Genomic DNA, 12,426 nt, shown 5'->3' with positions numbered 1-12,426 from the left:
TTATAGGAAGTCATTCTGAAAGAATCTTCATTCCATAAGAATACAATATTTAATATAAGTCATTCATGAAAGAATATTTATTCCATAAAAATACAATCTTATTCTTGAAAGAATCTTCATTATCATTATCAGTGTCATGAATCTCCATTGTCACGAAAGTATATCTTAATTTTCACTTGTCATTGTTGTTCCAGCTAACCTTGCTACATTCTGAGTGGTCCTGAAGCAAAACACATATACATATAATGAAGTTCACGAATGTAAATACATACAACTCTCAACAAATAAGATGTAGAAATATTAGACATTCTATGCAAAAATTGACATAAGAAAGAACAAAAAAAAGTCATTTTTTTGTTAATAGTACTTGAGGTAACATCAAGATTTCTACAACAAAACTTTTTCTAGCACTATGACATGAAAACAACAATTGTTATTATAAAAATGGCAACATTTTGTATAAAAAAAACTTAGCACTTATAACGATTTGTATAAAAACTTCACTTGTAGCAAGTAAGAATAATAAAGCTGATATTAATGGGGTAGGAACAATCTGAATAAGCACAAGGTAATGAGAGTGTTCTGTGATCCAAATGCTCACATGTAATGGGGGATCCTCCTTATAATGAAGAAAAGATGTAAACACATGCTTCATTTATCCAGAAGATTGTGTTTATAAACCCTATATGTTTCCATTTTCAGAGAGCTTTGATCTTTTAGTTCAATATAACCTTAGAGTTAGATTTAACCTCCGTCCTTATGCTTCTTATTCTGTTATCATGAAGTGCTTGACCTTGACCATCAATGTTTTTAGATCCTAGGATTGACTTGTTCCATGGTAATCTGAATGTGTATCCTAATTTAATTACAGGAGGCCACACCATGTTATAATTCAAGAAGTTTCTCAAAGAAACATATAGCCTGAGGTCGAAAATCGGAATAGAGATATACATCCTGACTTGCTTCTTGTTTTTAAAAAGAAATCAAGAATATTTGAAAATAAATATACGATGTTTGGAATGTTGGAAGAGATTAGGTTACAAGTGGTGCTGATCACAAAGATAAAAGATATTATTTTCTTACCTCAAGGTCGATGCTTGTCCAGGTTGTACCTTACGCATTGATAGGGTTACAAGGTGAGGCAGCCAAAGAGTTTTATTCCCCTGAAATCACCACCATTTACGCTCCCCTGTGATGGAAGAAGCATCAGTCATGCAGTGTTGGAGGCACAATTGACCATGAAATAAGTAGCACGTTGTCGACTAGGGTTTTCCAATTACAGACGTACTGCTCTGATGTCCCACCAGTTGATCGTCGTCAATGCAATAGACAATATCTAGCACACTCCTGAAACAAAAAAATCCATTTGCGGAGTCTTAAACAAAGAGACAGAGCATCAGCGGGGAAGATGTGTATTCGTCAAATGGGGGTGGAGAAGATGAGGATAACTGATGATTTTAAGAGTGATAAGTAAGGTTTGAGAGAAAATAAAGTAACTACGGATAATTATAGGGCATAAATATTTGATTCGATTAATTAAATTGTTAATTATAATTTAACATTACTAAAATACCATTTATTAGGTTTTTGAAATGATTGGCCCACAATCATACGTAAATTCACACAATAAATAGTTAGAATAAATGAACATACATATCTCTCTCTCTCTCTCTCTCTCTCTCTCTCTCTCTATATATATATATATATATATATATATATATATATATATATATATATATATATATATATATATATATATATATATATATAAGGTTGCTACAACTAGAATACGGATTCTGTAGGATAACATATTTGAGGGTTGTGCATTAAATTTTAAATAAGCATAAATGCAAAAATTATCAATGTACTTCCATTGATTTGTATATTATAAGGGAGCTGATCCATACACAATAATTTTTCTCCATACACAACAATTGGTGCTTTAAAATGTTGTATTGTACAACCATATAATACATGAATTGTTGTGTATGGCAAAAATCTGTGTTGTGTACGAATTAGTTCCCATATTATAACATTGGAGCAATAATGACTATTTTTCAAAAGCTAAATTATTGTGTTCACATAATCAATTAAAGTGTATCATTTGAAAATTTCCAGATTTTAATTCCATTTAAACTTACTGCTATTTTAATTTATTTCTTTTCTTGTTTCTCAACCAGATGGACAAAAAGCAAAATGTTTTTTGAAGTAAAAGTTGTTGGTAAGATGATTGTCCCTTGCAGTTTGTCTTCACACAAGAGGTTATCATAAGGTATTCATTATATTTAGGCCTGACAATTGGGTCGGTTCGGGTTGGCGGGTCACAGGTAGGTGGGTTGGCGGGTCAGAAAACATAAACTCAACCCAACCCATATAATATATGGGTTGATGGGTTGGCGGGTCACGGGTTGGTGGGTTAGAAACATCAACCCAACCCAACCCATATACCCCGTTTAAGCATATGGGTTCGCGTGCTCACAAGTTAATGGGTCAAACCCAACCTAAACAACATATTTTAAAAAATGAGGTTTTTTCAACATAAATTTATAAAATGATTAAAGTAATTAACATAAAAAAAAAGAGTTTTCAACATAAATTCATAAAGTCAATAACATCCAAATAATAATAAAAAATAAAAACATTTATAGAAAGTGGATGTGTTCTTCGTTTGTGACTCGTGAAAATAACGACATGTATTTTTTTTTTTTCTGATTAACTAACCGTAAATGCAGATTATTCACATACGAATACGGAAGGAATATAATGATACGAAATATTACGAATACAGATGGAAATCAAATTTCATTAATAATTAAATATATCATTTTTTAAATGTAATATATATATATATATATATATATATATATATATATATATATATATACACACGGGTTGGCGGCTTGACCCGCGAACCCAAACAGATAACCCAACCCATGAAATAAACGGGTTGGTGGGTTGACGGGTTAACGGGTTAAAAATCTCAACCCAAACCCGTCTATTTTCGGGTTGGGTCAGTGTCGGGTTACGAGTTGGGTCGAGAGTTGTCACCCCTAATTATATTCACGAAATTTAACATTCATGATTGGATGACATGAGTTTAAGTTGAAAGTTATATTTATTTAATATTGTATATACCAAAGGATGTATAAATACACCTCTCAACACACACAATAAGTAAGTTCTGCTTCTCTCTCTCTCTCTCTACATACATAATCGGGATCCTTCAACTCGAAAGACCCGACCTCATTTTGTATAGACACTAACTTGATCATCGGAGGCCACTCCCAGGACTTGCGTCTCTAACGATCATCATTTATTGTTTATGAGTGTAACATGAATCAAATCGGGGCTCGCTAACGCATCAGAGCACATATCCAAGATCTCGACTTGATCAGCATCGGGACGAATTCCGGGTTACATCATAAAGTCATGTTGTAATTTTTGCAATGAGTAACCGATGCATCATATGCCATATTTTAATGTTTAATATCTGGAATGAAGTCAACAAGCTTTAGGTATCAAATTCTTTGACTTTGATTTTCTTGCAAAATATGCTTCTAATTTTGAGTTGTTGGGATTAGTATCGATTTGATTTGCAAGTACTTGATTCTGCTACACTGTTCCTTTCACATATTTATGCCTTAGAAGGTGAAATTGACCTTAAGACAAGGAATATACAGTGATTCAATTCCATTACTTAATTGAAACTTCAAAGGAAGCAATCCACATATCTGAAACATCTTCACCATGAGAAAAAACTTTGCCCAATCCATTATTACTTATTGATTTGTTATGATGGAATCCATTCGATATCTACGTTTGTGTGCTTGTATGTGACTGTATTTAACTTTCTCCATTCTAACTTGGATGAAGCAGCCGTTGATAGGTTTCAAACATGGAATAGCCAAAGCCGAAGTAGGAGTACAATTGGAGTTACAGCTGGACACTTATCTTAAGCGGAAGCTACAGTTGAGATCCATGAAATCAACTTCCTCTACAAAGCAAGAAAAGTCAAACCATTGGTAAACGAAATTTAAATATATATATATATATATATATATATATATATATATATATATATATATATATATATATATATATATATATATATTCAACGGATCCAAAAAAAAAACTTTTGCTTTAATATCCTCACCATTCAAACCCGGCCTTCATTTTGTTCATATCAATTTATAAAAAAAAAAATTGTCCTCTAAGGATGAACATTTTGACCAAAAAACTAAACTGAAATTAAGATGGAAGTGAGGTGATCACATGGGTAGCAAACACACCTGGCCACATAGGGAAGCCCTCGCACTTCTCACCCACACAGTGATGCCTGGTACTATGTAATAGTCCAAAGATATTCCAAGTTCGAGGTTTTAACTTGAAACTAATATGCGAGCTTATTGGATTATTTCGTGAGTAATGGCATGCTTACAATAAACTTTGCTGATTTTAACTTTAAATTGTTGACATGGAATAAACGAGATTACATTGATCACCAACTCATTACACTGAATTTGTATATTCTTGGTTGTGTTTCGCTGCTGCTCTAGTGGTGCATTGCTTTTCTGGTGCTTAGAGTTGGATACTCCATTGTGCGGTTCATAATTTTGATTCAAATTTTGGTGGCACGTAATCGACTAGAATAATTTTTTTGATTAAAAATATAATGTTGTCTTCTGATACAACACTATAATTCTCCAAGGTTATATACTTATATGCCATGCATGGTAGTCAATAGTTAAAGTATAAAACTTGGTTCCTATTTGATCATATATAAACTGTTTTTTTTTTCTTTTTAGCATAATATTAGTTGAAATCTCAATTTTCTAAGGTTTAAATTAAAAACTTGGTAAAATTTTAAAGTACCCGACCTAACCCGATACCGAATAACCGAATTGTAATTCGGATCGGTTATTGGTTAAACATTCGGCTAAAAAAACTTGAATAAGCGGACCTGATGTAGATTACAAGATACTTACTAACAGCTAATGGGTTGGAAGAGATGAAAGATATATATTCCACCAATACAAATTAACAAATTTTCCTTGTTCATTTTCTTATTTTTGGCATTGATTGCTAACATACACTTGATTGCATCTCGAATGATGACGATAGGGACGAAATTTTTGAATAACTTGAATACAAATCCTTCAGCCTTCAAAAAAAAAAACCTGGAATACAAATCCTAGTTAGAAAGATAGGAACCAAAAGGAAAACATAAACCCATGTTATTATCGAATCAAAGTCAACCATGAAAATGTGAATTGTGTGACAACTGTTCAAGTATTGGTAGTAGTAGTAGTTACACGCAATCGGCCAAGCTTTGGCCTAATCAGTCAAGAACAGAGCACAATCCTCACCAGTCACCAGTCACCAATACCATGAGATCGTTAACCACTTTTTTTTTTTTTTCTGTTATGCATTTGTGTCAATCTCAATTCCAGTCATTTTGTTTCAAGTCCTCTCAACCAGAACAAAAAGAAAATAAATAAAAAATATAACTATAGACGTCGGTTGGGGTGGTCTTCCTCTTCCGCCTTTCCACTTGTACAGTAAATTAAAAAGAGAAAACCATCAGCTATTAGAAGGTAATTGCGGATGAGCTTCCGTCGGCAAGTGGTCTCCCGGAGCCAACAGTTTCTGTTTTACTAATCTTGTAATCTTTTCCAGTAACTGTCCAGCTTTTCTCTTCCCTCTATCAGTCCCATGATGTAACAAATCCATCAATTTCCCCATAACCCCAAGCTCTTGAGCCTCCACCAAATACTTCTGATCACCGGAACAAAGGTGGACCAAAACCGCCGCTGCGTTCTCTTTATTCCTCGGAGATCCACTTCCGATAACCTCAACCAAAACCGGCACCGCCTCCGCTTTCCCTATCGCCAATTTCCCTTCCGGATGGCTCGATAGGATCGCCAAAATCGCCAACGCCTCATCCTTCATCCCGCCGTGTGCCTCCGTCAGAAGCTCCATCAACATCGGAACTACCCCCGCCCTAACGGCCCTCCCTTTATTCCCCTGATAAATACATAAATTAAACAACGCCGTCGCAGCGTCCTTCTTCCCTCTCTGTGTGCCTTCACTCAACAACAACACAAGAGGCGGAATCGCTCCTAACGAACCTATCGTCACCTTGTTTTCGTCGATTACAGAGAGACTAAACAGCGTCGCCGCCGCATTCTCCCGCGCTTCCATGCTACCTTTCCGTAACACCTGAACAATCCCCGGGACAGCGCCGGAGGACACGATACTCCCTTTGTTGTCTTCACAAATCGAGAGGTTAAGAAGAGCGGTCACCGCGTGTTCTTGCGTCCGGGAATCGGGCGCTGTGAGGAGGTGAGTCAGTAGCGGGATCGCACCAGCCTCCGCCACGGCTACGCGGTTGTCGGCATTACGTTTTGCGAGGAGGCGGATTTCTCCGGCGGCGGTTCTCTGGTCATCGGGGCTGATGGAGTTAAGTTTACGGAGGAGGTTTTCGATCATGGAACGCTCCGCCGGTGTGCAAGCGGAAGCCGACTGTTTGGCTCGTTTTGGTGGCTCCATTCCGTTTGTTTCACACCATTGAGCTATTAAGCTCCGTAATACGTAGTTTGGTATGAGTGCAGTACTGGTTAACTTTTGTTGCGTTTTGGGACATGTGCTGTGGCCTTGTTCCAGCCATTTCTCTATACATGTTCGCTCATACGTCTATAAAAATACAAAAAAATATAAATATAATAAACATGAAATTTCATGATTATGATATGAAAAATGTGAAGTTCATTATCATTTACCTGTCCTGTGGAGACGATGACAGGATCTTTCATTAACTCGAGTGATATAGGGCAACGGAAATCATCTGGTATGATGCTGTTCTTGAGATTTTTGACTACTGTTCCTTGTGTGCAACTTGGAAGATGAGAAGTTTCTACTTTTGGATCATGAGTTTCTGTTTGTACGAAATCTTTGATGCGTTTTAGTAGTGATGACATTTTTTCTACAGTTTCTTCTGGATCTCCAGTTATGGTTACCATTTCGTGTAATGCTATTGATTCGTGTGTAAGGTCGGTTATTTCTGTTAGGTGTAGTTTTTCAGCCAATCGGTTTAAGACAGCTGGATCTTCTTCAACATTGATGTTTTTGTTGTAAAGAGATGAAAGATCTTCATATAGTTCAACATCTGGTGGATCGATTCTTCCTTTTGCTCTTCTGAATTGAGCAAGAACAAGCTCAACTTGTTCTTTTACTTCATCTGAGATGTCAAGATTATCAAAAGAAATTCCACTCAGATCTTGTTCCAATCGAGCTGTAACTTCCTGATATCTAGTCATGATTTGATCTCTCTCCAAGACCTGATTCAGAACATCATAATCAGAAACAAGAAGTAGTAAAGGATAAGAAGGCAACATTTTGTGTACATGAAAGTTGAGTGTAAATTCACAAAAGAAAAACAAGTTTATCTCCTTTTCAAGTAATTTCGTTTTTTTTATGTCTTGTTACACATCTTCAAATGGTAAAAGAGTAAATCAAGTTATGTTGGTCTAAACATGGAGGCAACAAGATTTTTCAGAATAATGATAGATTAATAGCATAATCTAAAAAAGCATTAGTTGACAGAATCAATAATTCAATATAACAATCAGAGTTAGGACAAGAGAAACCAGCAAAACAGATTTCCCAAAACAGAAAGACAAGTTGTCCAATTCTAACTGGCTTAATTGCAAACTCGTAAATTAATTAAATTGACAGAATCTCATGCATTAATATCAAAAGGAATTTTGGTAATAAAACGGTATTTAGTTTAAAATTTGCTTACTCTTGAATGCATAAAGCAACGTAATAATGTTTGTATTCTAGACATGTTTAAGAAAGTGGTTGCAAATAAATGTAACTGCAGTGGTATTATACTATTATACTATTATCTCTCAAGCACAATCTACAAGATCATACAGATAAAACAAGTAGATTACTCGAGATCTTCATTTTTTCGGGGAAGATTATATTGATTGGAGTTAAAACGTATAACCCTAGGTGAGCTTCAAAGGATTCTTAATCGCCAAATTATTCAGTATGTCTTTAACAAAATCAGCTTAAAATTTTCACGGATTTTGAAATTTCATGTAGAAGATCCAGCTCAATCATTAATGTTGCATCTTCCTACCAAATTAGGAACGAAAAGCTACAAACAGAAGATAATCAGGATTTTGATACTCAAAGAAAGGATTAGATTCAATTGACAGAAACTTACCAAATATATCTTGCTGCCTTCACTCCCGATTCGAAGTAATTCCTTAGCAGATTCCATAGCCTCCATTAACGAAACCAAGGCTTGATGAGAATCATCAGAGAGTGGCTCCTTAATATCACGGATTTCTTCAAATAGTGGAGTTAAGAGCTTTAACCTCCTAGCTAGATTAGAGAAAAGCTTCTTCACTGTATACTGGTAGTCAGAGATTGCAGATATCTCGTTTACAATAGCAATCAATTTCTGAATCAGTCCACCTTTCTCTCCTTCTTCCGCCATCACAACAGCTTCCTAACAAAAATCTAAAATGAAGACTAGAATAACACAGATTCAAAAGCTTCAAGAAATTCAGGGGAGAAGTTTCTGTCAATCGACGATAATGGTGACCGGAGATCGGAGCAGGTTGGAATCCATTGAGAGAGAGAGAGAGAGAGAGAGAGAGAGAGAGAGAGATTGGTGAGAAGTAGGAAAAGAGGAGGGCTTTTTGTTGGAGAGTGGCGCGGCTTGTGTGAGCTTAACCTTACAAGTAACCAGGGTTTAGTGATGATTCTGTTTTTGGCAAAGTCTTACCTGGAAACGAGTTAACAATAATGACTCGGCTCAGCTCGGCTCGGCTTGGATCCGAAAGAGCTAGTTGAGTTGAGTAGGGTAATGATTTGACTCAGCTTTCCACCACGTGTTCGGTCTGTTATAACTGACACAGTGAGGTCTGTAATATCGTTAAGTTAGCACAGTAACTTTCATCGTTTTCTACTCTTTTGTCATTCTTTATGGCTCGTTTAAATTTTATAAATACATAAAATTTTATATTTAATAAAATATGTTATATATTTCAATTGTTATTCAAATGAAATTACAAAAATGATAAAAAGTCCAATAATTGTTCTGGAAAAGAAATATAATTAAAATCATAAAAATAAAATAATTAAAATAAAAAAAAATATTAAATATAAATATTCAATAGATATAAATTAAATATAAATATACTTCTAATACAATTGGTAGGTTAAAATCATATTGAAATTTCAACCATAATTTAACCCATTTAATTAAGAGAAAAAAAAAGACAAATATAACCATTTTTTAGTGAAAATGTCACTATAACCCAACTAACTTGCAACTTTTTGTTTAAAAGGTCATTTTCGTTTTGTTTGTTTCTATGGGTATGAAGTCTAATTTATAAGGTTTAAAGGCCATTATTTTGAAAGTGAAGGGGTCACCTAATGAATCTAGTGGTTTGATACCACTCCAGGAGCTTTGAGTTTTCACTCTTGGTGTTTTAGAGGTTCTAGATGCATAAAGTTGTCACCTTTAAGGTTAGATCCATCCAAGCATGAGTTTATGCCATTTCAATGAAAGTATAATGCTATATCTTGAAGTTGGGATCTATTGGGGCATGCAAAGTCACCAAGTCAGTGATTGTATGGTTCTAGACATCTTTTAGGGCTTAGATCTATGTTTTGGGCTTTTGGTCTTAAGCATTAAGAGCTTAAGACTGATTTTTGGCTTAATAGCTTCGTACGCTGGGCATACAAGTCCGTACGCACGACGTACAACCCAAGTTGCATGTACGCTTAGCGTACAACTCAGTACGCCCCGTGTACTCAGTCTGTTGGGCTTCACATCTTTTGGGCCTCGGTTAAGTCACTTCTTCAGACCTTAATGGGCCATCTGGAATCAAGCTTTTGGACTAAGGAAAATTATTGGGCTTTTGGGTAAGGCCCATATAAGGGGTTTGGGCCCAATTTAGAAAATTGGGCCATAAATGGGCCATGAATGATTATTTGGTTTTGAGCCTCTTAGATTGTGGATTTGGGCCTTAGTCTTGGATCAAACTAGTTCAGGGTTAAAATGGTTATTTTACCCCAAGTATGGATTATTGGATATAGATTGGAACCTAAGTGTTAATTAGGTGTTATTTTGTACTGATAGCTCAGGAAGTCGTCAGGGCAGCTGCTAGGGATCTCCAGTGTGATTCAGCATTCGAGGTGAGTTTCCTCACCATGTGTAGCAGGTCAAAGGCACCAATACCGTCCCATGATCTGACATGTTAGAATCCTCATTGTTTGTGTGAAACTAGTATATGTATGTTCTTATATGCTTTCTAGGCGGGGCCTGATGATTATCATGTATGCTATTAGTTGTTATATGTTATGATTTGTATGTGGTCGGGGCCCATTATACTCATTGGAAGGGGCTCGTTATTCAAGTTAGGGTGGGGCCCGTTATACTCATTGGATGGGGCCCATTATGCGAGTTAGGGCGGGGCCCATTGTACTCTTTAGGCGGGGCCTGTTATATGTTATGTATGTATGGTATGCGGTATCTTGGGAACTCACTAAGCCTTGTGCTTACGGTTTTTCAGTTTATGTTTCACGTACTTTCGGTTCCAAGGGGAAGAGCTCGGGTTGACTGCATCGCACACACCATATGGATTCCACATTTGAGATTTCACTCTGATTTTTATGATGTTTGATACACTTATTTTATTCGGGATGTATGGATAATGCTGGAAGACTATTTTTACTTAAATTAAAGATGAAAATTTTGGGACATTACAAGATCCTCCAAGAAAAACACCTAATTCATCTCTACTTAGGGATCACTCTACCACTGATTGTCGCCTCCCATATCGAAGTCTAAAATCAACCAAACCAAACATACTCTAAGCATTACTCTCGGTATGCAAAATGGAATATGACTAACCCTCAATGATAATAACCAGACCATTATAAATAAATTCTAATTCCTAAGGGCAATCGCTCCTGACATAACCAATCTTGACACACTTAAAACAGCCTATACCTCTAAATCAACATACCTTATGATGCGGTTTCCCGCACTTACCGTAATGGCCTTCTCCCTTCTAGCCTCTAACTTGTGAATCAAAAGTATTAGGCTTCTTCACTGATCCCTCTTCTTCCAGAACCAAAAATAGCACCCGCTTCCTCAGAAGCTCCAAATCAATCTCCTGTTCCTAGGCTTTGGCAATCATATCCACCAAGGTCCTACAACTGGACATGCTCACAAACTCCTGAATGTCATCCCTCAGCATATCATTATACATTGTCTTCTTCATCTCCTCATCTGCACCATACTAAGGAACTAGTAAATCCCTCCCCCTGAACTTGGCGGTGATCTCCATCACAATCTTCGTCGTCTGGCGAAGGTCTTGGAAATCCCTTGCCAATTGTTACACCTCGATAGCTGGTGCATACTCTACCCTGAACCTTGCCACAAAATCTGCCCAAGACATGGCCACCACGACCTCCTCCCCCAAAGTGTGACCAACATCCTCCCATCAGTCATGGGCTCTATCCCTTATAAGTCAATATGAAAATCCTACCTTCTATCCCTCAGGACAGAAACTCGTCCACAAAGCATTCTCCATGTCAGCAATCCACCCCTACTCGCAATAGAGTCCTTCTTCCTGAAAAACTTTGGGGCTCCTCAACCCTTGAACTCCCAAAAATAGAGAGCCTGCACCTCAATCTGACTAGACACAATCTCTGCATGAAAATTCCTAACCTACTCATTCAACAACTCTATTATCCCCTCCTTGATGGTACCAGACATCACAAGAGTCCCATCCAAGATACCGCAAGTGATCTTAGATGAAACGAACTCACGAATCCTCTAAGCAATCGGCTCAGCACCATAGCCTAAACGTGAACCAGAACCAGAACCTCCTCTATAAGTGCTCATCACCATACTAAAAAAGCAACCATACAAATGATGCAAACATTCCCAAAGAATCCGCACTCCCCGGGCTTCTAAGAATTTTCATGACTCTCCTTGATTCGAGTATGGATCTTGTACTTTCTATAGTACAGCCCCAATACTACCTTCCACACCTATCCATGCTTTCCTCAAGAATTATCCTGAATCCTCTAAGTCACCATCTCAAACTAGTACTCCTCATACCCGCTAAACAACACCCACTCGCATTAAAACACTTCCTAGGCTCTCCTAGGATCCCTACCTCACCCTGTCATCAGTTGTTGAAGAACTCCTAAAAATTTCAGCTAACTACTTCATGAATACTATTACATGCAACCAAACTTAAATAATCTTTAGAATAAAATACCCAACCTTACAACGGTTAGACTCGAATAAGAGTTGCGTAATAGGGCCAAAGCAATCATCCTAATATTATCAAACCTTTGCAACATGCAACTTAACATATCCATTTAATA

At 36.7% G+C, this 12,426-nt stretch overlaps 1 protein-coding gene across 1 annotated transcript; it reads right to left on the bottom strand.

The window, feature by feature from the left end:
- Positions 1 to 4,999: 4,999 nt before the first annotated feature.
- Positions 5,000 to 8,700, bottom strand: PUB13 (plant U-box 13). Its single transcript, XM_079012624.1, has 3 exons — positions 8,234 to 8,700; positions 6,780 to 7,337; positions 5,000 to 6,693 (listed from the first exon to the last, which is right to left on the bottom strand). Exons 1-3 carry the CDS (start codon positions 8,507 to 8,509, stop codon positions 5,581 to 5,583), a joined length of 1,947 nt encoding a protein of 648 aa, XP_078868750.1. The 5' UTR covers positions 8,510 to 8,700; the 3' UTR covers positions 5,000 to 5,580.
- Positions 8,701 to 12,426: the final 3,726 nt, after the last annotated feature.

This window comes from Lactuca serriola, chromosome 8 (assembly GCF_051521515.1).
Source record: "Lactuca serriola cultivar US96UC23 chromosome 8, Lser_US96UC23_V15, whole genome shotgun sequence".
NCBI classification, from domain to species: Eukaryota; Viridiplantae; Streptophyta; class Magnoliopsida; order Asterales; family Asteraceae; genus Lactuca; species Lactuca serriola.
This window is presented reverse-complemented; position numbering and strand designations above follow the sequence as displayed.